The 25,194-nt window shown below is 45.9% G+C and overlaps 1 protein-coding gene across 1 annotated transcript in view; it reads left to right on the forward strand.

Moving 5' to 3' along the window:
- The window catches only part of LOC147668858 (unconventional myosin-XVIIIb-like), a gene marked incomplete at its 3' end in the record, with an annotated part of 694,293 nt that overhangs the window by 450,048 nt on the left and 219,051 nt on the right, over positions 1 to 25,194 (forward strand). Inside the window, exon 19 of the mRNA XM_086948392.1 lies at positions 1,588 to 1,692. Within this exon, the coding sequence (XP_086804518.1) occupies positions 1,588 to 1,692 (105 nt within the window). The remainder of the gene's footprint in view (positions 1 to 1,587; positions 1,693 to 25,194) is intronic.

Raw genomic sequence — 25,194 nt, forward strand, 5'->3', positions numbered from 1 at the left:
TAATGAAAAATCCTAACTTGTGATAAAGTCAGATTGTAACTTACAATGTTGAAAATGCCACTTAGTGCCTGTAGCCTGCCCTGGGTCACATGTATGGGTATAGCTGACATTTGTGTTTTGTGTATTCCTCTTAGACAGCCGCAAATATTAGAAAACTTAGGTGTACCAGGATGGGCCATCCTTGGCAAGATGAGAGAGAGGAGCTAGGCCCAGTCCTGCATACATTTGAACATGCTGTGTCCTGCCACCACAAAAACTTCTAGAAGCTTCACCCCTACTTCATAGGCACAACTGGTTATAGATACTGGAGCACAGACACCAACTCTTCAGTACACTTCTGGACCTGTAGATACTCTGCTAGGGAGAAGTACTGTTGTGCTGCTGAAGGACTGCCTCTCTGTTGGACTGCTGTCCTGCTGGACTACTGCCTTGCTGGACTGCTGCATTGCTGTGCTGACCCTCTGCCTGCTGCTATCTTGCCTGGGCGACAAGGACCAGACCTGCAGCTCTTGAACCCAGATCTCCAGATTGACTCCAAGGGCTAGTTGGGTGGCCTCCTGATCTGAAGCCTTAAAGACACAACACCTCAGCTTTCTGCACTAAAACAATACTGAGAGGCATATTCCTCTATCTATGTGTGCCACATAATGCAGGTGATGAGGAGAAATAAAGACATTTCTCCTTGTTACACCTCTCCAGGGAAGGTGTATCTTTTTGGCACATTCCCAGGTTTATCAATTCTGGTAAATCAAAGAATGTGTCAAAATCAATGAGAGTTGCATGGGAACACCCATGGAACGCCTTCCCGGGGCAGAGTAAGACAACACAGCAATTTGCACTGCAGTGATTTTACTGCAGATTTATGGAGCCACTCAGCGCCACGCAGATGCTCTTGCATAGCTTCATAAATCTCACTTAACCTCATAGGAGCGTCGAACGTTCAGCGCCCAGTGCTGAACGTTCGAAGAACGAATGCTGACACGTCGGCCAACGGTTGTGCGCAGCACTGGCAAGGTAGTGCTCGCGACGACCGTTGGCCGACGGCAGCACTCAAGGGGTTAAGGTTTGTGTGATGCATGTTCCTCGATGCATGGTGCAAACACGACTCAAAGCGAGTCAAAAATATGGCCCCATGTTTTTAGTGGCTAGTTTTCATTCAATACAATTCATGTTTATTTCTAGGATAAATCCTACAAAACATACACAATATAATTTAATATAATTAAAACATTAACATATAGTACATCACAAGAATCAAAATGTCACAATAATCATGAAAAGACAACCATTTTACAAATGAAAAAGAAACAGGCTATGGTCTTGTTTGGTTTGACATTGCCAATATACGCAATAAGTCAATAAAATGTCTTTATAAAAAAAAGAAACAAATACCAAAAAACAACCAGTTCCAAACATACATATTAAACATGTCTACTCGTGTTATCATGTTTATTATTGATGTCATAGGCTTTGTTTATTCAGAGTGGAAATTATAGCCGGTTTGCATACTTCATAGCATAAAGTGCCCTTTCTATGCCCTTCTAATGATGTCTGCATTTTGTATGTGTTTTCAATGTTTGTGTCCAGCTCCGCCAGCTTGAGATGCAATTGGAACAAGAATTTGAAGAAAAACAGATGGTGCTGCATGAAAAACAAGATTTGGAAGGGCTGATTGGCACCCTGTGTGATCAGGTAGGAGAACTGTTGTTTTCTGTCATTCGGAGAAATAATGTCCCAGTTTCTGGGAGAGGATTCAAGAAACCACTTTAATTCTCTACTCCCCCAAGCAATATTGTTTCGTTCTTTCATTGTCTGACATTAAAGTGAATTTTTAGTGCTAAAGAAATACTGAGGGAAATAAATAGAATCAGGCAATGGGATTTTGTTTCAATGCAAAGCGCCCATCAGGGACACCGAGTCCACTCGGCTACCCAAGCTTTAAATGTGCTAGATACGGGTAACTTCAGATATGAATAACTTGAGACAGGTGCAGCCGGGAAGGCCGAGGCTGTCCTCGATTGTTCTTTGATTAAATGGGACGCCAACCAGCATTACATTTGCAATGGAGGCGTATTACAGACATTGGGCCCAATTCACAAAAGGCACTTTGAAGTGCAGAAAGTAGTACTCCAGTAGCTCTACTTCATGTAATACAAAATGCAGTTCACAAACATACAGCTGGATATTGCACCTCTGTTTCTACTGTCATTACAGTGCAAAGATTTCCTCCACTGTGAAATAGATCTCCATGCAAAGTATAGGTTTTAGAAGTAAATGTGGGAGGGACAAGCGAATGTCGATTAAAAATGGTGAATAAGTACTAGAAAATGGGGGGTTAAGGGAAATGGAAAGAGGGGCTTAGTGAAGGATATGCTAATCCAAAAAAAACACCCCCACATTAAAGTAGGGCAAATGCACTTCCAATTCTACTGTGAGAGTGATAAAACCAATTTGAATATACTCCAATCCAGCTTCAATGTAAATCAGGCACCACACTCGGCCAAGTGCAAGCACTGGTGCAGCAAATAAATAGGGATACATAACGGTGATGGATGGAAATCTTGAATTAATCTCAGCCACTGATAATCACTCTGGCCTTATCCCAATCCATTGTTATTCTGCACACCATCCCACTGCAATTTGGATCCAGCTGCATGCAAATCATCTTGACCCTGTTCCAAAAAGAACAGTCCAGCCCAAACTGCCAAGACAGATCCTCCCTGAACTAAAACACAAGGAACCCAGGAATGATGTCACCCTCGTTATGGGCTCATCAGCTGGGTACAGCTTTGTTCCAGTGACACAGTGTGCATGGGATATGGATGCAGCCCCAGTGATTGGCAATGGCTGAGATTAATTTAAGCATTCTTCCCATCATCTTGTTGTTTTTGCATTTGCTGCTCTAAGTGCGCTGGGTATGCCCAGTCGTTGGTCCCGGTCTCCCTCTGTCACTGGGTCCAAGCCATACCTGGCTGAAGAGCCCTAACTAGGGTGAAACTGATCCCAGGTTGCTTATGTTCTGGTTCAGGGAGGACTGGACTGGTCCCATGAATGAGAAACATGGTCAAGACTGACTTGCATATGGCTGGGCCCAAACTGAAGTGCCATAGTGGGCAAAAGATGATGGATTTGGACGCATCCAGAGCAATTGCCAGTGGCTGAAATTAATTCAAACATTCCATCCATCACCTTATTTTTGAAAGTAATTGGAAGGCATGTTATAACACTAACATCCCACAGTAAATACTGTAACATAAAATAAAATTAAAATAAATTCCTTCCAAGTGGTATATATAATCAGGGAGTAAAGTTACTTAAAAGTGTTAGAGTAAACTACACGTGTAAATTTCTCAAAAGTGTAAGCTACCCTCGTGAGTGGCCCCATGTAGTTTGAGAGTAGCCCATAGGCCCTTTAATGTGGTATGTACATGCAAGTTACACCTATGGAGTAAATTTGAACTCAGATTTTGTGAATAGCCAAAAAGTAGTAGATTTACTGACAATTGTAAACTATTGAAAAGTCTAAGATACTGTTGTGAATCAGGCACAAAGTGTATGAGTCCACCTACCAAGTGCTTTCATTGAAATGCCAGGACTGTGAAACATTACTGCATTTGCTTTGAGCATTACATTAGTACATTTGCTAAGCATGGGGACCATGTTCTGTATAACACAGCTGCACTACTCGTTAATGACCTCAGGGCCTTCCTCTCCTTATGGCTGAGCTAGGAGCATGCACCTCCTCCTGTTTTTGGTGAGGCTGAGCAAAAAGCATGCACCTCCTGTTCCTCTCGAGGCTGCCTCTGCTGGTGTAGGAATCAAGAATCAGTGCTGCTGTATTTCATTGAATGTCCTGTTTCTATTACCAGTACATATAGGCATGCCAGCAGTGGCACGAGCTGTGATGGCATGAGCTCAGCCTCTGCTCAAGAACAAGCACCAGCCACTTTGACTAGACTGCTTAGTTGTAGCAGAACTGTACTCTTAGTATTGCTCGGAAACACAGACAGTGACTGTGCAAGCATGTTTATTAAAGGTCATGTTAAATGCACTCACCAATCAAAATGTCATTGCTGAAACAGTTTTTATCCTCTTATCCACAGTACCTCACTAAGCTTAGAGGGTGAAATCCAAGGTGATGTAATAGGACCATCAGATCCGGCAGCATTTCATTTAAGCTCAGTTTCATGGCCTGGGAGGCCTTTACCATCACAGTCTTCACTTTAATATCTTTGGAACTGTCCAAGGCTCTTTGTAGGGCATAGCTTTCCTTGGGAATTAAAGAAATATGTTTGCTCTCTGTGTAGGTTTTCAGCTGTGATTTATCTTTGAAGCCAGATATCAGTGTGATAGACACACACACAACAATTGCTGACATAGTGTGCACACTGTGAGGCCATGGTCATGCCTTAAATGTTCTTTCTAACACCTTACAGAACTACCAAATGATTCTAAAGAATTTGAGTTAAACCTAGTATAAAAGTAGTCAGGCATGCATCCATCCATTCATTCATTCACTTACTCACAAATTCATCTGTGTATCAAGCCAATAAATTACCTATCGTTTCATTTAGGCAGACTCTCGTATTTTCTAACATTCATCTGCCCATACACCCATACTTTCTTTCACACACTCACTGTACGTTACATACAATTGGCAACCTATAACTAAGCACTTTTCATTCAGAATGCCAGACCTTTTGACTTTGTTTATGCTTGCTCATTATTTTTGAAAATGTTAAAAGCATTTGATCGTTTCGATATCCTTCCTTTAAGGGACATGGGGACATGGGTGTAGCGTAACAGCACGACAGGAGAAGAAGTGCTGTTAACATAAAGATTTATTGTAGTTACAAGGGCCCGCTGGAGCGTAAATAAATGGCAGTCACCACGGGAGTCTGCTGTCATCTGTCACACAGATCACAGTGACGTCACCTAAATACAATCTGAACATTCCATGGTGACGCGGAGTGACGCTACCTGAAGGAAAGGGAAAACATACTCTGGACACAAACCTTTTGCCCCCACAACAAGTATAACGTGTACGACATCTCCCTTTCTCCATCAGAAAACAGAACAAGAGTTTCATTCCATAACATAGTCCTTAAACTTTGTCGGCAAGTTGATAACTCTGCCCACCCTGGAAGACAACCCCCCAGTGTGATTGATTTCAGTGTCCCTCGCTCCTGTTACAGTAGATCCAATTCCCTCTACATTGTTTTCACGCATAGAATCCTCCTGAGCCAGAACAGTATTCCCACTGCCAACAGAACAACTTCTTGAACTGTCTCCCAATGCCAAAGAACCCCCTTGGCTGACATTGGATTGCAACCGTTCTGTGCTGCTAGACATGTCATCCCATTCCAGGACACTTTCATTTAGACTCACATCTCCTTCTTCCACATTTCTCATTATAATTTTTTCTTGCCCATGTTTGAGTCTTACCACATCGTCTTTACTGCGACATCCTTCCCCTTCTATGAAAACCGCACCACCTGTCGCTCTGCCAATTTTCATAGGTTTGCTGAGCTTAGATTCCCCCTTACTCACCAAACCAGGCTTTTTTACTAACACCCAGTCTCCAGGTGCTATGCTTTTGTCTTTAGCTCTGTTCACCATATCAGAGTACGCCTTGTTTTTCATTTCTTTGCTCTCTATGTTCTCCTTCACCTTGAGCTCCTTTTTACACACTTCTCTCGCTTCAAAGGCTGTTCCTTTCCACCCACCCATTTTTGGTGTTATGATATTGTTACATGCTCTTCCTCGCATCAGGAAAAATGGTGTATACCCAGTGGCTTTCTTTGGCGTGTTGTTATATGCATTGATTTTTACCTTAATGAATTCTTTTACATCCATATCATTTGCAATGGCCATTTGGATTCCTTCCTTAAAGAATCTGTTTATTCTCTCCACTTGGCCATTGCTTTTTGGACAGTATAGAGGTGTCTTTTCCTGTACAATTCCACGCTTTTCCAAGAACTCGACCATTACTCGTGATATCAGTTGTGATCCGTTATCCGATACCATGACCTTAGGCTGTCCCTCACTCTCAAATACTTTTTCAAGAAATTTTATGACCACTTCCGTTGTTACCACATTTACAAACTTGTAACACACCCACTTAGTATAGTAGTCTGTCAAAACTATTAGGTATCTGCACCCGTCTGGCAAGATGTTGAAAGGTCCAGCAAAGTCTATTGCTACTTTGGCCCATGGCCCGTCAGGGATTTCCACCATTTGGAGTTTGTTCCTTTCAATTCTCCAATGCGTATCTGACTTTAAGCATTTCTCACATTTGTCCACATAACTCCTAATTTCGCTGTCCACACCTGGCCACCAATAGTGCATTCTTAGTACGTTTTTAGTGGCCGTGGTGCCTGGATGCCCTCTGTGAGCCATCTTAATAATCTGTTGTCTGAGTTCAAATGGCGGCACAAAAACTTCTCCTCTCTTTAAGTAGCCATTCTCTAGTGTTAGTTCATCACTCACCTGCTGGTAAGACCTCAGTTCATTTGGAAGGTTCCTTATATGTGGCCATATGGTTCGTAAATACTTTTTTACTTTGGTCAGGACAGAATCTTTTTTCATACTCTCCTCCCATTCCTTGTCAGTTATTGATCCTTCGCACATAACTGTGGCATCAATATGCGCAACTACGCACTCAGTGTCGTCTTGTTCCTCATCCTTTTGTTCCTTTACTGGCAGCCTGGACAAGCAGTCCGCTCTACTGTTTTTTCCTCCTTTTATGTGCTCAATCTTGAAATTAAATTCCTGGAGTTTTGACATTAGTCTTATCAATCTAGAGCTTGCGATTCCGTTGCCTCGACCCTTGCCATCCATCATATATACTAATGGTTTATGGTCGGTTACTAGTGTGAAACTCTTCCCCCACAGATAGTCCTTGAGTTTGTGCACTGCCCACACACAAGCTAAAGTCTGACGCTTGATTGTGCTGTAGTGGACCTCTGTGTCATTTAGCTTCCTGGAAATGAATGCAATCGTGTTCTCTTCACTTCCCTTTTTCTGGCAGAATACAGCGCCGATTCCCTCATTGCTTGCATCTACAGTCACCACGTTGACCAGTTGTGGGTCATATGGTTTCAGTGCAGGTGCTTTCGCTATTTCCTCCTTGACTAACCTGAACGCTTTAACTTGTTCATCCTTCCAGTCATATGCCACATTCTTTTTCAACAGTCTCCTGAGTGGTTCCACCTTTTCAGCATATTTTTGTATGAAGTTCGCATAATATTCGCTGAGGCCAAGGAATGATTTGAGGGTTTCTTTGTTTCTAGGTCCATGGGGCCTCCCTTATTGCGCGTACTAAATCATCTTTGGGCAAGATACCTTCAGCAGTCAGGACATGCCCTAGGTACTCAATCTCCTTTGTCATGAATTTGCATTTATCCTTTGAGACTGTCATGCCTTTCTTTTCTAGAACATCCAGAACCATTTCAATCAATTTTATGTGCTCTTGTTCAGTTTTGGAATGCAAAAGAATGTCATCTTGAAAGGCTTCCACCCCTTTCATCTTCCCAAACAAAATATCCATGAGTTCTTTCACGTTCTTTTTTCAATCAGCGCTCGCCGTATCCCGCAGTGTACTCACTATGTACGACTTTAGTGCTCCTTGGTCCGATCACAAGCTTCATCAATCAATCTTGCGTCCTCCAATTATGTCTGCAGGCCCTTGTTTCACCAGTCCTCGTCGCCAATTGTAGCGTAACAGCACGACAGGAGAAGAAGTGTTGTTAACATAAAGATTTATTGTAGTTACAAGGGCCCGCTGGGAGCGGAAATAAATGGCAGTCACCACGGGAGTCAGCTGTCATCTGTCACACAGATCACAGTGACGTCACCTAAATACAATCTGAACATTCCATGGTGACGCAGAGTGACGCTACCTGAAGGAAAGGGAAAACATACTGAGGACACAAACCTTTTGCCCCCACAACAAGTATAACGTGTACGACAATGGGGAAATCAAGTTATCTTTATGGCCTGAGCTTCCGTGCTTACTAAACGTCTCCTCCTGGAATAAATGAATTGGTCATGGATATGAATTTACAACCGCCCATGAGGTCCTTCCATTCTAACAAGCCCACCCCCTGAACATTCACAATACATTTCATATCGACCCATAAAACTCATGGTATATTCACTACAACTATGATAATCTACAGGACGACGCAACTATTATAATTAGATTTTCCTGTTTTCAGTTTCTATTTGTTGTGAATTCTGGTGTTTTTTTTCCAGTGTTTTATATGCTTTCAAAAACTGTAAAAATCAGCGGCTATCAGAGTTTACTCTTTTTTGCTCTGTATATAATTTTTGAAACTAGTGTTTTTCTGGTGCTTATAAATAATTTGGCTTTTATTTTCTTCCTTCTCTCTTACATTCCTGTTATTAAATCTTCCTACTTTCCTGCTTTTCATTCTATTCTCTGTATCATTTCCTTATATATGCTCCCCCAAGTAACTTTTCATTATTTCCCTCCCCTTCCTGCCTGGTTCATATCCCAGCACTCTAGCCCTACATTTCGTCCAGGATGTACATGTATGGGGATATCTTAGCACCCATTAGGATTTGATGGCAGCAGTGAAAAGGTTAATAGCGAACATTTAATGAACCTGCTGTGTTGCTCAGGCAAATGAGAAAGATATATATACATATTCACACACTTTCTTCTTCACTCTGAAGATGAAATACGGCCTACGTTTAAAAATCACGTGGGCAATTTTGAAATACAGAGAGACTTTCCTGTGATCAAGGCTTTCCAGAGCAGAAACACGTCGAGATAGTGAGCCTCCTGCATGCATATCTTCATGGATTAAAACAACTTTCAAATTTACACAGCCCGCGCCGGTGTACTTCTTTTCAAGGATAGATAAAAAACAAAGGGGCATATTACCAAGGGCCTTATCGCCACTTTAGCGGGAATTTTTCCCGCTAAAGCGGCGATAATTGTATCGCCCTATTACCTAGCTGTCGCTAACACCAGTTAGCGACAGCTAGTAGGTGATAGCGGGCATTTAGGTGCCCACTTTGCGGCAATCACTGAATTAGTTCATTTTCTGTCTTGCGAAAAAGAACAAGCAGAGCTCAATGTGAACCCATTAAATACATGCTGTAATTTGTACTGGTTATGTTGTTAAGCGGTAGATCTCCTTTCAGGACCATAGAATCCAAGCTTCTTCTCGAGATGGCAACAATAGGAATAAAAGCCTGGGGTGAGCCAAGATTCGTATCATGAACATGTTCTAATTCAGTATGCAGACTCAGAATAGACCTATTGTTGTTCAAATTGTGCTGCAGCACATACTTGGAAATATAGAGCAGTGGCTTTATCTTTCTAAGCGGCACTGTCTGAAATTTATAATAAAACTCGCAGATTATCTGAGTTTAATATATGCACTGTAGGAAGAACAAATTCAGCAAATCTGGTGCATGGACTTCTCCTGAGCCTGTTCATTGTTGCTGAGGATATTCATGAAGCGGTCTTGGCCCTTCTTCGTGATGGGATGCAGCTTCTATAGGAAATTTCTTGAAACCATCAGCAAGTAAATCCAAGAGCAGGAGTGTTAGGTACAGCACCTTTTGTGAGGACATGTATTCTACAGTGATCATTCTTACCACAATCTGGATGCTTAATCTTTCAGAAATCAACGCTCTGTCTCACTCTCAGGGAAGAAAGAAGGTGGTGCCTCACCCCTAGGACTGAGACCATACCAATAGTTGTGAATCTGCCGACCCTACCCAACAACGTACAGTGAGCAGGGATCTGAATCCATATGAGGCGAGCCATGCTCCCACAGTTGGAGTGGAAGTAAGCCCAGAGAGTCCTGGAGCCTTGCAGATGTTCAGAAGTGTATATTAATTGGTATACCATTGCCAAAGAGGTTCATAGTGGGAGCCTTCATAACATAAAACTGCTTTAGAGGTAGAAACTGAACTTCTATTGCCCTGATATCAGAGGGAACCACAGCAATAAAAATGCATCAAAGTTTCTACCAAGAATGAAATATTCCCTTTGGTGTTGTTTTATCAGTTAAAATCGATTTTCACAGAAAACCAGAAACCCCAATATTAATATATGTGCACTGACTATAATACTGTGCTATTAAAAGTACTGACAAATGACAATACTACCTTAGCACAAATATGATTCATAAAATACTAGAAGACCTAAAAACAATCCTCTTCCCTAAAGACTAAAACCGGATGTAACTTGAACTACTGGAAACATCTTTTAGCATTTTTCAGTGCGGGGACACACTTGCTAGTGTAACCATGCGCTTTACAAAATACTAATAAATAAATAAATTCATGCAACAGATTTGTCCTGGTCTTGGTTTGCCTTGCCCCTCGCTACCCAGAGACCACCCCTCTGAGGTCAGTGACTGCATCTGTGGTGGCCAGGGCCCTGATCGGGATTCGTGTGGGGTTCCCCAAAGAGTAATGTCTGACAGAGGCGTTAACTGCATGTCAGCGTACATGAAGTCCATGTGGAATGAGTGTGGGGTTAATTTATAAGTTCTCCACACCCTATCACCTCCAAATCAATGATATTGTGGAGAGATTCAATAAGACCTTGAAAGTCATGATAATGGACCTCCCTAAGCACATGAGACAGAAGGGGAACACCCATCTTCCATGCTTTTTCTTTTCCTACAGGAATATGCCACAGAAGTGATGAGGGTTCAGTCCCTTTGACCTCCTCTATGGCCACCCTGTCAAGGAACCTCTTAGCCTTGTGAGAGAGAGATGGGAGCAAGCTTCCAGGAAACTTCCTCAGGATGTGGTCAAGTACATGCCTGCCCTCCGCAATCAGATGCACTGCTCCAGGAAGAATGTGAGAAGTAACCTTGAGGCCAGTCAAGAGGTTATGAAGCTATGGTATGACCAAAAGACCACTCTGGTGGAGTTTCAAAAAGTATCTGTCATGGGATAGTAGAATCAAATATGTACATAGCTGCTCACTGAATCCCTCACTGGCCATCCACAACTGCACTGCCACTGTCTATTGCCTAACTTACTACCCTGCCCCGTACCAGCTCACCTTTCTTCTCGGGGATGGAGTATTCTGCATTAGCAAATCAGTCCATACACCAACTTCATCTTCTGCTGAAAACTAATATCATCATTATTTCACAAGAGTAGGAGCCTTCATAGTTCCTTAAGGTGAAAGAAAATTAGGTTACCAAGAATGTCTCGATTTGCTTGTTTCAATTACAACTCAAGATTTTTTCTAAAAATCCCATCACACACAATTACTTATTGGGAAGATCTAATCACTAGTTCCATTTGATGATTCTAGGAGAAAAACACTGAACCCGGATGCAATTCATCATCCAGTAGCACAAATATGTTTTTTAAGTATTAGATCCTAAAATACTATAGGTTGCAAATTGTATTTCAGTGACTACGGTTGAATAATAAGTCATAAGAAATGTAAGTTTTACTTTAAAAAACAAAATGGATTACACATCCTACAATGTTCAACTCAATAGGGAGGACAGAGCAGAAACTGAAAATGTAAGTGTCTAATATTAAGTATTAAGAACATGACTTTGCTCACTGATAAGTAGCATTTATAAACTATAGTATATGGTAGATATCTCATATTTTAGACCACAGACTTGGATCCCAGAGGCGGATTTCCTTAAACGGTTTTACCAAGGCAAAGATACAGTTATAGTGTAGGAAATACATGCAGGGCTGTAGCTCACTAGATGCTAAGATATTACCCCGAAGGAAAACCAGTACTGGAATTAAGGTAATATATATATCTCTATGATCTGGATTGACATTCATGGTTCAAGAAACTTTCTATTCAAAACACTAATGTAGAATAGAGCTATTATTCTTATCTAATTATGAGAAAGAATTTCCTCATATCTGTATCCCAGGATGGCATTCTACAGAAACTTTGGCGGCAACAAAAACAAAGAGCGAAATTCTTGGGAACCACTTTGCCACTTTCACTCCTTCCAATACGCCTTTCAGATTCATCCCTGACCACCAAGCAACACAAACTTCCAGATATATTATATTAGAAGCACAAGTGCTAGCAAAATAATTAGAGTAAGGGTGGAACGATCGTGAAAAAGAATTGGTAAAACTCTGCCTACCCCCAGAAGAACATGGTGTGTCTAGATGAGGTTGATGAAACCATCGAATAAGATGAGGAGCATGGACAGAGGGAACAGGCTCCAAGCACTCGTGTCACGGGACACAAAAGCTCCACGTATAACAACAGATCTTAAGCTGAGATCTGATTGGCTACCATCACCTCAACCAGTAAGTGCTGGGGGTCCTGAGTCTTAAAAGAAATTATAAGTCAGTCATGAATACTTTTATATGATTTCAATTGAAAAAAATCATAAAAGGGTGGGGAACCACCATAAGTAAAAATACATTTTAAGTTTAAAAACAGGAGAATTTAAAACATTAAGATAATGTTGTTGATGGATATGCTGGAACTTGTTAATTTAGTGAATGATTTCCTTTTTTTCCAGCTCTCTTGCTGCCATTTTGAGAAATCTTATTGCTCTACAGGGGTGTGTTACTGCTACAACGCATCTTTTACAACGTAATGCTGTTACAACGCAGCTATTACATCGCAAATACCATTACAATGCATGCCATTACAACGCATGGCATTACATAGCAGATGCTAATACAACGCATACCATTACATCGTAAGTATTGGTAAGTATTTAATTTTTTTTTTAATTTTATTTAATATTTTATAATTGATTTAATTATTATTAATTATAAAAAAATATTTATTTCGTTTTTAAATATTATAAATTAAATATATTATTTTAAGTATTTTTTTAAATAAGTATGAGTATAGAAGTATATGTTTTGGGGTACTGATGTATAGGTTTTGGGGTGTTTGGGTATTTTTAGGTTTTAGGGCAGGGTTTGGGTTTTGGGGTACAGGGGTGTTTTTAGGTTTTAGGGCAGGGTTTGGGTTTTGGGGTACAGGGGTGTTTTTAGGTTTTAGGGTAGGGTTTGGGTTTTGGGGTACAGGGGTGTTTTTAGGTTTTAGGGCAGGGTTTGGGTTTTGGGGTACAGGGGTGTTTTTAGGTTTTAGGGCAGGGTTTGGGTTTTGGGGTACAGGGGTGTTTTTAGGTTTTAGGGCAGGGTTTGGGTTTTGGGGTACAGGGGTGTTTTTAGGTTTTAGGGCAGGGTTTGGGTTTTGGGGTACAGGGGTGTTTTTAGGTTTTAGGGTAGGGTTTGGGTTTTGGGGTACAGGGGTGTTTTTAGGTTTTAGGGCAGGGTTTGGGTTTTGGGGTACAGGGGTGTTTTTAGGTTTTAGGGCAGGGTTTGGGTTTTGGGGTACAGGGGTGTTTTTAGGTTTTAGGGCAGGGTTTGGGTTTTGGGGTACAGGGGTGTTTTTAGGTTTTAGGGCAGGGTTTTGGGGTACAGGGGTGTTTTTAGGTTTTAGGGCAGGGTTTGGGTTTTGGGGTACAGGGGTGTTTTTAGGTTTTAGGGCAGGGTTTGGGTTTTGGGGTACAGGGGTGTTTTTAGGTTTTAGGGCAGGGTTTGGGTTTTGGGGTACAGCGGTGTTTTTAGGTTTTAGGGCAGGGTTTGGGTTTTGGGGTACAGGGGTGTTTTTAGGTTTTAGGGTAGGGTTTGGGTTTTGGGGTACAGGGGTGTTTTTAGGTTTTAGGGCAGGGTTTGGGTTTTGGGGTACAGGGGTGTTTTTAGGTTTTAGGGCAGGGTTTGGGTTTTGGGGTACAGGGGTGTTTTTAGGTTTTAGGGCAGGGTTTGGGTTTTGGGGTACAGGGGTGTTTTTAGGTTTTAGGGCAGGGTTTGGGTTTTGGGGTACAGGGGTGTTTTTAGGTTTTAGGGCAGGGTTTGGGTTTTGGGGTACAGGGGTGTTTTTAGGTTTTAGGGCAGGATTTGGGTTTTGGGGTACAGGGGTGTTTTTAGGTTCTAGGGCAGGGTTTGGCTTTTGGGGTACAAGGGTGTTTTTAGGTTTTAGGGTAGGGTTTGGGTTTTGGGGTACAGGGGTATTACGACTTTATATAAATTAAATAAATTAAATTAATTTTATTTAATTTAATTACATTAATAACTATATTTACAATTATTAATTTAATTGTATTAATAAACGATTATATTTAAATTACATTATTTAAAAATGTTTAATTAATTAAATTCTTTTAAATATATTAAATATAATTATATTATGTATTATTTATAGTTTAATTAAATTATAATTATATTTATTGTAATTAATTACATTATATTATTTACTATTTATAAATTTTTTATATTTCATTAATTATATTATTTTAAATATATTAAATTAATATCAATTTTAATATTAATTAAATTACTATAATTAAATTAATTACTGTTTTAAAAATGTTATATTATTTTTATTAATTTAAATTAATTTAATTAACTTTATTACATTTTTTTTTAAAAAAGATATACTTACCTATACTTACGATGTAATGGCATGCGTTGTAAAAGTATCTGCTATGTAATGCCATGCGTTGTAATGGCATGCATTGTAATGGTTTTTGCGATGTAAAAATCGCGTTGTAACGGAATACGTTGTAAAATAACGCGTTGTACTGACACCAATCCCTCTACAGGACATTTGGATTGATGACCCCCCCAAGGCATTGGATGACAGCAGCTCTGCATGTCCATCTTTGTTCCTTCCTAAAGGCTTTCCGGAGGAACGTTCTTCGTGTCACTGCCAGGGAGGGGCATATGCATAACAGGTGTAAAAGGGACTTGTCCCAACCTCCGCATAAGCGACATTCCTTGGATTGCCAGGGGTATTTCCATTTTGGTGTCAGATCTTTTGATGGAAATGACTCCAGCCGCAATAACGTTAAGTACTGTTTTCTCTCCTGGGAGAAATGATCAAGTAAATATGGTTGAGGTTTCAACCGCTGATAGCCTTGAATCACGGTTCATGCATGGTTTTCTTTTGAGACAGCTGTTTTGTCCATTAATAGGGAGGTCCTTTTGATTGCGTTGTTCACTACGGTTTTGAAACTGGAGTAAGTGGGGAGGGTGAGCCAGGCCTCCTCGACTTGCAGTGCCGCAAGGGAGTCTTTCAGAACACTGAACATTGAGTTACTTAGCCTGAATTGGGTTTCAATTTCCTTCCAGCAGTAGTGTGCTAAATTGTTATCCTCTGCGTCCCTCATTCTCCGGTAGTATTTCGCTAATGCCCCTTGTCTGTCTGGTATCTGGTTTCTCAGGCCATACTCAAGACGAATTTGGGATGGTTAAATGTGTTGGGGGATTGAGAACAGGGCCTTAAAGAGAGTTGATTGTGCTGAGTTTAAGGAAGTGACATCTTTCGTGTTTAGAATTTCCGAGCCGTATGAAATTGAGGGTAAAATTTTGCTGAAATAGTTTTGGACTTGGCCCGCAGGGCAGGTTCACCCCTAGACTTTTTGCCTTATTTGTGACCCTGTGTCAGTGATTTTTGGGTCTCTGCGCACTTTCCCCTGAGTCCCAGAGTGAAAGTGCGTGCGTGAAGTATGGCTGGCCTGCCCTACCATAGGAATGCATGGGGAATGTGTGTGTCCCTGGTAGTTCCTGATGCGTGGGGAGTGCAGGCTCGAGTTTGGTATGCCTGAACTCGTGAGAGTGAATGCTGCAAGATGGTGTCTGCGGCATGTATGTGTCTAGTTGGGAAGTGCTACTTCTGGACATTGAGATATGTGTACAGTGAGGGTGCTGGAGTGTACCTGGGTCCTGGATGGGCTGGGTTTTCCCCACACAATGCTGGCTCCGCCCCCCTGTGGTGTGTCTAATGACCCTAGCCTCCCCAGTGAAAGGAATGGGTGGTTGGGCCATCAAGAGTGCTCCAGAACCAGCTGCGACTGGTTTTTCCCCCACCCTGCACATTGTAACAAAGGAATTTACAGTATAAGAAGGGGCTGTGTCCCCACTGAAAATGTTCTACTTTGGAATCCTGCCAGAGGGGGCTTTTGCCGCTGCTGGGGCCAGAAGGACCGCCACTTGGGGAGTCTCCCTGCCTGGAGACCCAGTGTGCTGGCTCTGGCCCAGCCTTGCCCCCCCCTGCCTGCCTCCAGCCCTGCTGGAGCCCTGTCCTGTCCTCCAGTGCTGGGGAGCACTGAGGACTTCGCTGCCTGCAGCCTGAGAGCGCTGCTCTCTGCCCTTCAGCGCTAGGAGCGCTGAGATCGCCTGCCTAGCGCTTGGAAACGCTGGATTTTACCCCTAGCGCCTGGGAGCGCTTTTTGCTGCTGTTTAGCGCTTACGAGCGCTTACTTGTGCCTGCAGCGCTTGGGAGCGCTGTGGTCTGCAGAGGCCGGTGCCCACCCGGCCTCCGATCGCCCCGTGTGGTGGTTTGACGGCGCGGGTGCCACCCCGCTCATTGCCGTATTGTTTTGCCCCGGGTCCGTGATTTATTGGATTCACGAGGGAGCCCACTCCTCGGATCCTGGGAAGCCGCCTGCCTGCCTAAAACGGGCCGCCGCGCTGCCCGCGACGACCCGGAAGTGCTCCGGCCGGCCAATCAGAGCGCGGCCCCGGAAAGGCCGACCGGAAGTCCCGCCTCCCTCGCCGAGCCGCGAGAGAGCCTGCCGAGGCTCCCCGAGAGGAGAGGAGAGCCCCGGGACCAGCGGGAGAGACCCGCCGCCGCTGGAAAGCCCAGCGCCAGACCGGTAGGTGCCTGCAGAGGAGGGGGGGAGCGTCGGGACACATTGCCGGTGTCCGCCCCGCCCCCTCTCTGTAGCGCGACCTCGCGCCTTTGTGTTTTTGGAGCCTGAGGGCTCGGGGGCATTGTGTATTGAAGAGCCCAGAGAGGCTCCAGCGTCCCGCACATTCCTTGTCTAGCGAGCCAGAGGGGCTCGTGGGCGCATCTACGAAGAGCTGAGAGAGGCTCTTGAGGAGCATTTGTCCGTACCCCGGGTCCCCAGAGAGAGGGACCCCACAGCCCAGCGAGGCTGCACCATTGGCTGGGAGTCCAGAGAGGCTCCAGCCTGCCTTTTGCTTTGCGGGCCCTGAGAGGCTTGAGTGCCCCCCTTGTCTGAGAGCCTGAGAGAGACTCTGAGGGGATCATTTCTTGTCTGGGAGTCCAGTGAGGCTCCGCAGTGCCACAGTGGTGGTTCTTTGAGCCCAGAGAGGCTCTAACTTTGTGCTAACTTTCCCTGCTCCAGTTGTCCAGCACTTAGTGGACAACTGCCACGTTTAGGCCCTGACATTAGGACACCGGGACAGTCACAGGTGGTGACTTGTGAGTATGGGGTAATGGTTATTGATTCTGCACCTCTGAATGTATTGATTGTGCGTCCTGTGCCTTTACACCTCTGAATGTTGATACATCATGTGTTTTATCCTTGCACCCCTATAGGTATTGTGACATGTAGGTGGTTGTTTTCTCCCTAGTACAGGTGGTGCTAGAGAGGTCCTGTTACCAGTGATTACTGGTTGTATGCTCTACTGTTATATTTTTGTGCTACAGTAATTATTTCTAAAAGTGCTGATACCCTTGACGGTGGTCCAGGTGGCCCTGTCCTGTACAAATATCCCTTGTAAATTCCGCCCGTGTCTGTTGGCACCGTGTAATAAGATGTGTGTTTTATCTGATGTATATTTTTATAATACAAAGGCTATTTTTACATAACCTTATGTGGAGTGTTTTCTTTGTGGTGGGCCTTGGGTGTTGTTGCTGGGGTGCGTGCGCAAATACTTAACTTACATCGCCTCCAAGTTTAGCCTTGACTGCTCGCGCCACGTTACCTAGAGGGCGAGTAAGGGTTGCCTTGGTGTGTGACTCCCTTGCCCTGACACTTAGAAGTGGCAATCCCTGACTGACCTCGACGCGAGTCTTGGCCGGCCAGGGTCCCGGTTCTAACATTGGTGGCAGCGGTGGGATAAGAATTTGTTTCTGCGTTGTACCACAGTAGCAACTGGCCACTACAAAGCTCTGCATTTTAGATGACCACATTTTTGGGGATTATTGTGTTTTTGGTAGAATTTCATTGTTTCTTCTCCTGAAAGGTATCATTGTGCAATTGTGTCCAGTACATTTGTTCCCCTGCCCCGCGCCCAGAGTTTGGTACCTGTGTCACGTGTGGTCAGGTTGAGGAATCAGGGGTGGTAGAAACTGCCTTACCAGTCCGAGGGGGGGGTTGTGTGTGAATGAATGGTGTGTGGCACTAGGCAAGTGAGTGTGAGTTCTCTGAGAAAGGGAACTTGCTGAACCTCTGTGAATTGTGTACTCCTGTGTAAGCTCAGACCCCTAGGTTCCCTGTGTAATCTTTTCACTAGAACGTCCGCCAGAATGGAGCCTGCTTTTGATTTCTGTGATCTGTTTGGATACAGTATGGGAGAGTTGGGAAGGTTCTGTGGAGAGAGAGGCATAGGAGTGGATGAGTCAGATACTCAGTCTGAACTTAGGAGCAGCCTGATCCTATGGCAAAAGGGTCAGTGGGATCTTGCGCGCAGTGAGGAAAGGGCCCGGGTCTCACACCATGAGGGTGGTGGGTCTGCGGGGAGCCCTGAAGATTCAGAAGAGGAGAAGGGAAATGACAGCGCAGGGACGCCAGCAGAGAGCGAGTACCCCCTAGATAGGGAGTCCCTTGCTGGGTCCCGTGTCCGATGTAGCACCCCATCCCTTTCCCTGTCCCCAGAGGAGTGGGTGGATAGGAGAGAAGAGAGGGAGCACCAGCTGGCCATGGAGAAGCTCAGGTTAGAGTATGCCTGGAAGATGGCACAGCTGGGTGTGAATGAGCGGACTGCAGAGGCTGAGAGGGCCTTGGCCAGGGAGAAGATAGCCCTAGAGTGTAGGTTATCCCCTGACCGCAGTCATAATTTTCTGGATCCCCCAGAGAGGGTGGAGTCCAGTGGTGGCAGCTTTTTGAGTTTTGATGTTGACAGTCCCACTCCCAGTTCCCAGAGTATGGTTCCTGTTTCTCCAGAGGAGGAGAAAAGGTTGAAATTCAGGGGCAGTAGGAAGCTGCCTCACCAGTCGTGGGAGGAATTTGAGGAGGACTGTTGTGAAGCCCTGTGTGATTGGGTACAGGAGCCCACGAAATGTGATTGGGACATATTGTTCGATATGTTTCTCAGAGAGCAGTTGCTCAGTTGTTGTTCCCCAGGGTTGCGGCAACACCTGATGGGGTGTGGATTGTCTGAACCATGGGAGCTTGCACTGGAAGCAGACCGCTGGGAGAGGGCCAGAGGTGCTGTACAGTCATTAGAGAGTGAGTCCAACAGTAGTGGTACAGGGAGCTTCCAGCCCAGCGTGGTGGAAGAGGCTCAGTGTAGCCCAGCTAGGTCCCAGTATAGTGAGAAGGGTGAAGGGGCTGACTGCCTGGCTCAGCGGAGCAGGCGTCAGGGGGTGGCTGAGAGCACCCAGAGGCCCGAAGCCCTGTCTCAGAACTTGGGTGGTTTCTTGAGGGAACACCAGGTTAGGGACCTAGGCTGTCCTGTTAGTACACTTGAGGAGAATCTCCTAGTGTCTAGGGAACCTGGAGTGTCTGTAACCAGAACTCCAGGGGTTCCAGTGTCCGGCAGTGTCGCTCCAGTTGGGAGGGCACAGAAGTCCGAAGCGAGGAGTGATTGGGGGATGAGTTTCCCAGTGGATGCACCAGTGGACCAGAGACTAGCCAGTTGGGCTAGGTCTTGGGTGGACCCGGGTGGCGCCACTTCTGGTCTGGGGGATCTTTGCGCCCTGTCAGGTGGACAGGAGGCGGGAGATCTGCGCCAGACAGACCGTCACACGACACATGGGTCATGTGTCAGCCTCAGGGGGATTGCGTGTGAGTCCCCAGAAGTCCTGGAGTGCCAGACAATTATTCCACCAAAGGTTTTAGACCGGAGGTTGGGAGGCCAGGTGCAGTTTCGGCCTGACCTGAAGGGTAGGACGACTGTAAGCAGTGTCCTGACCGGTTCTTCCAGGGGAACTTCTCCAGTTGGGAGAGGGCAGACCTCTGGAAGGGGGTGCAGAGGGTGGGAAAGCCCACCTCTGACCCCGGCGCAACCTGAGGGGTTAAACCCTGGGTTGGAGTGGCGTTGTAAGGGTACCCCTCGTAGGAGGAGGAGGAACCCTGGAAGACGAGGTAAGGGGAGGAGAGCCTTCCCTGAGACTCCTGGTCCGCCTGAGGTTGTAGACCAAAGGCTGGTGAACCAGTGGCAGTCTAGTCCTGTCTTGCAGACAGGGAGAGTGGAGAATGGACACTGTGTGCCAGGGGTTACTACCCCCCGCTCTGCGAATTGGCAAGGACCGGTGGCCCCTGGGTGGCCCAGGGCCGGGTCCTGGCCGCGGACAGCTGAGGAGTACCAGTGGGGTAGCCCAGTTGGTCCTTACAGGAGCTTTAGAAGGAACCCTAGGGGTTCACCGTGGCATAGAACAGGAGAGTGTCCCGGCAGTGGCGGGCCTGCGTCCGTGTTCTATCGCCCCAAGCAGGGAAGTCCATCACGGTGGTGATTGTTCTCCCCTGCGTTTTGGCTGGAAGGGGGTTGTGTTGGACTTGGCCCGCAGGGCAGGTTCACCCCTAGACTTTTTGCCTTATTTGTGACCCTGTGTCAGTGATTTTTGGGTCTCTGCGCACTTTCCCCTGAGTCCCAGAGTGAAAGTGCGTGCGTGAAGTATGGCTGGCCTGCCCTCCCATAGGAATGCATGGGGAATGTGTGTGTCCCTGGTAGTTCCTGATGCGTGGGGAGTGCAGGCTCGAGTTTGGTATGCCTGAACTCGTGAGAGTGAATGCTGCAAGATGGTGTCTGCGGCATGTATGTGTCTAGTTGGGAAGTGCTACTTCTGGACATTGAGATATGTGTACAGTGAGGGTGCTGGAGTGTACCTGGGTCCTGGATGGGCTGGGTTTTCCCCACACAATGCTGGCTCCGCCCCCCTGTGGTGTGTCTAATGACCCTAGCCTCCCCAGTGAAAGGAATGGGTGGTTGGGCCATCAAGAGTGCTCCAGAACCAGCTGCGACTGGTTTTTCCCCCACCCTGCACATTGTAACAAAGGAATTTACAGTATAAGAAGGGGCTGTGTCCCCACTGAAAATGTTCTACTTTGGAATCCTGCCAGAGGGGGCTTTTGCCGCTGCTGGGGCCAGAAGGACCGCCACTTGGGGAGTCTCCCTGCCTGGAGACCCAGTGTGCTGGCTCTGGCCCAGCCTTGCCCCCCCTGCCTGCCTCCAGCCCTGCTGGAGCCCTGTCCTGTCCTCCAGTGCTGGGGAGCACTGAGGACTTCGCTGCCTGCAGCCTGAGAGCGCTGCTCTCTGCCCTTCAGCGCTAGGAGCGCTGAGATCGCCTGCCTAGCGCTTGGAAACGCTGGATTTTACCCCTAGCGCCTGGGAGCGCTTTTTGCTGCTGTTTAGCGCTTACGAGCGCTTACTTGTGCCTGCAGCGCTTGGGAGCGCTGTGGTCTGCAGAGGCCGGTGCCCACCCGGCCTCCGATCGCCCCGTGTGGTGGTTTGACGGCGCGGGTGCCACCCCGCTCATTGCCGTATTGTTTTGCCCCGGGTCTGTGATTTATTGGATTCACGAGGGAGCCCACTCCTCGGATCCTGGGAAGCCGCCTGCCTGCCTAAAACGGGCCGCCGCGCTGCCCGCGACGACCCGGAAGTGCTCCGGCCGGCCGGCCAATCAGAGCGCGGCCCCGGAAAGGCCGACCGGAAGTCCCGCCTCCCTCGCCGAGCCGCGAGAGAGCCTGCCGAGGCTCCCCGAGAGGAGAGGAGAGCCCCGGGACCAGCGGGAGAGACCCGCCGCCGCTGGAAAGCCCAGCGCCAGACCGGTAGGGGGGGAGCGTCGGGACACATTGCCGGTGTCCGCCCCGCCCCCTCTCTGTAGCGCGACCTCGCGCCTTTGTGTTTTTGGAGCCTGAGGGCTCGGGGGCATTGTGTATTGAAGAGCCCAGAGAGGCTCCAGCGTCCCGCACATTCCTTGTCTAGCGAGCCAGAGGGGCTCGTGGGCGCATCTACGAAGAGCTGAGAGAGGCTCTTGAGGAGCATTTGTCCGTACCCCGGGTCCCCAGAGAGAGGGACCCCACAGCCCAGCGAGGCTGCACCATTGGCTGGGAGTCCAGAGAGGCTCCAGCCTGCCTTTTGCTTTGCGGGCCCTGAGAGGCTCGAGTGCCCCCCTTGTCTGAGAGCCTGAGAGAGACTCTGAGGGGATCATTTCTTGTCTGGGAGTCCAGTGAGGCTCCGCAGTGCCACAGTGGTGGTTCTTTGAGCCCAGAGAGGCTCTAACTTTGTGCTAACTTTCCCTGCTCCAGTTGTCCAGCACTTAGTGGACAACTGCCACGTTTAGGCCCTGACATTAGGACACCGGGACAGTCACAGGTGGTGACTTGTGAGTATGGGGTAATGGTTATTGATTCTGCACCTCTGAATGTATTGATTGTGCGTCATGTGCCTTTACACCTCTGAATGTTGATACATCATGTGTTTTATCCTTGCACCCCTATAGGTATTGTGACATGTAGGTGGTTGTTTTCTCCCTAGTACAGGTGGTGCTAGAGAGGTCCTGTTACCAGTGATTACTGGTTGTATGCTCTACTGTTATATTTTTGTGCTACAGTAATTATTTCTAAAAGTGCTGATACCCTTGACGGTGGTCCAGGTGGCCCTGTCCTGTACAAATATCCCTTGTAAATTCCGCCCGTGTCTGTTGGCACCGTGTAATAAGATGTGTGTTTTATCTGATGTATATTTTTATAATACAAAGGCTATTTTTACATAACCTTATGTGGAGTTTTTTCTTTGTGGTGGGCCTTGGGTGTTGTTGCTGGGGTGCGTGCGCAAATACTTAACTTACATCGCCTCCAAGTTTAGCCTTGACTGCTCGCGCCACGTTACCTAGAGGGCGAGTAGGGGTTGCCTTGGTGTGTGACTCCCTTGCCCTGACACTTAGAAGTGGCAATCCCTGACTGACCTCGACGCGAGTCTTGGCCGGCCAGGGTCCCGGTTCTAACAAATAGCTTTAAGCAAATGGCCTGTAGAGCACTCCATACATTTTTTCTTTAAAACACTGAAGTCGAACTGCAGTTGTTTAGCTCTGGTACGGCCTTGCCCCAGTTGTAAATTGAAGTTGAGGTTGCGGTCTATAGTGAAAACTAGATATTTATAGGAGTCTACTGGGAACAGAGGTTGTCCGTCTAAGTACCAGGTACATTTTCGATGAGCCTTGAGATTAACTCGTCTGGCAAAACACATCACTTTCGTTTTTTGATGGGTAATGGTTAATTGGGCATTGATGGTGTAAGCTCCTAGTTTGGTGATGAGTCGCTGCAGGCCTACGGGTGTTAGAGCGAGGAGCACAATGTCGTCCGCGTATTGAAGACTGGGTGTAGGGACGTTACCCAGTTTTGGGGGAGTCTGATGTAATTGACTGTGGTCGGTTATCTAGGTCGGCGATATAGATGTTGAAGAGGCAGGGTGCCAGCCCACACCCTTGTTTTAGCCCGTTAAGGGTTTGCATCTTCTTGGTTATGCTGTGCCCCTCACCTTTCCTGACCTGAACCCACGTATAGAATACAAGTTGATTATGGCGTCCAGGAGTTTGGTTGGAACACCCCAGTTGTTAATTTTTACCCATAGCTTGGCTCTTGGGACATTGTCGAAGGCTGCTTTCGGGTCTATGAAGCAAGAAAATTATAAAAAGACACAAGGTGGCAGGATACAGATACCCAGACCCTCTAGGGCTGGTGATTGGATCACAGAAACACCCCATCGGGAGGCAATTTTTTTTGCCATGAAATAAAAAAAACAAGCTTGGGCTCCTGCATTTGTTTTTTAAACTTTTTTTTTTAGGTATTAACTCTTTATTGATTGGTTTAGCAAACATGGCTAAATCGAACAATAAAATAACAGTAGTAAATGTTAAAAACTGTGGATTTTAAATTACTAAAAATTCGGTGAACCATAATGGGCTAATAATGTTCTGCTGGAAGACATTGCTCTAGCTTTCCTATGGTCTGGACTCCTATTTTATTATTGAGTCTGTTAACTCGGCCACCGTACTAAGATGGGGAGGGTTTAGATGTGGATATGGCTTCCAGTTGTTTTGACGCTTTGTGGATGAAGTTTGCAAGCCCAATATTTAGCATGGTGTTGTCAGGGTTAAGAGCTGCCATTATTGCTTGGCGGCACGATCGAACTCCCAATCAAGATTTTTAAACTATCTTCTTGGCATGGCCAGGCCTGGGGGAGGGAGGGGGTGAATTGTTTATTTTTTTGCACTGCAGGCTGAGGTGTGGCAGGGTGGTGGGATGTATGTATGGTATTCATTGAAAACACCAAAGCTTAAAGTAACCTGTTAGGTGAAATGTTCAGTAACGATGTAACATTTTAAATTTAAAAAAACACTGAAATTCACCAGTAATAGTTATTGTTATCTCAAGTAACTATAACTTGTGCCCTAAAGTAACTATAACTTGCACCCTCGCCATGCAATGCTAATTACCCTGCATATTACATCACGTATGACATCTTCTATGACATCATTGATAGTATCACAACACCATTTACAATGAAATGATTAATGAGAAAATTGGGCAATGCTGTGGCATGGATTATAGTTACCTTAAAGCCCTATTCAGAGAACCAAACAATGGCTGACAAGTGAAAGATTGGGGGAGCTATGACGACCAGGGTAAAAACCCAGGATAATCGAAAGGAGAGCACAAGAGTGGTCAGGACAGCATTGGGACTCATTGCTGAGATGTGCATCATAGAAGGACCGGGGGGTTACGTTTCTACATGAGTAGCAATGGGGTGGGGGGTGAGGCCCCCTCGGGTAGGGCAGAGGAAGGGATCATCTCACCTCCCGCCCAAGTATGAAGTAATCCCCCGAGGTGATGTGTCTAGCCTGCAAGCTGGGTAGGCTTAGTTTGTGGAGGTGGATGAGATGAATGTAACAGCTGTGTAGCTCTGAGTTAGGAGGAAGAGGACCCATCCGATGCTGGGTCCCCAAAACAGGACAGTAATTGATCCCAAGTCAGAGCTATAGCCTATAGGGCTTGCGCCCAAGAAGACCCTGGTATCCTCCCAGTTGAGTGTGTGTCTCTTCTACACCGGCCTATTGTAGGACAGAGTCTTTTCATGCTGCATTCTTCAATTTCATTGTTATTGTCCTGCTCGCTAGCATTACGGCTAGATCAGTAAATTGAGCTGTCAACTTGTATTTCTTGGATCTTTGGTAGATTCCCAAGGAGCCGTTATCCCAAGCAT

The sequence above is a fragment of the Lissotriton vulgaris genome, unplaced genomic scaffold (genome assembly GCF_964263255.1).
Source record: "Lissotriton vulgaris unplaced genomic scaffold, aLisVul1.2 SCAFFOLD_1224, whole genome shotgun sequence".
In the NCBI taxonomy this organism is placed as follows: domain Eukaryota; kingdom Metazoa; phylum Chordata; class Amphibia; order Caudata; family Salamandridae; genus Lissotriton; species Lissotriton vulgaris.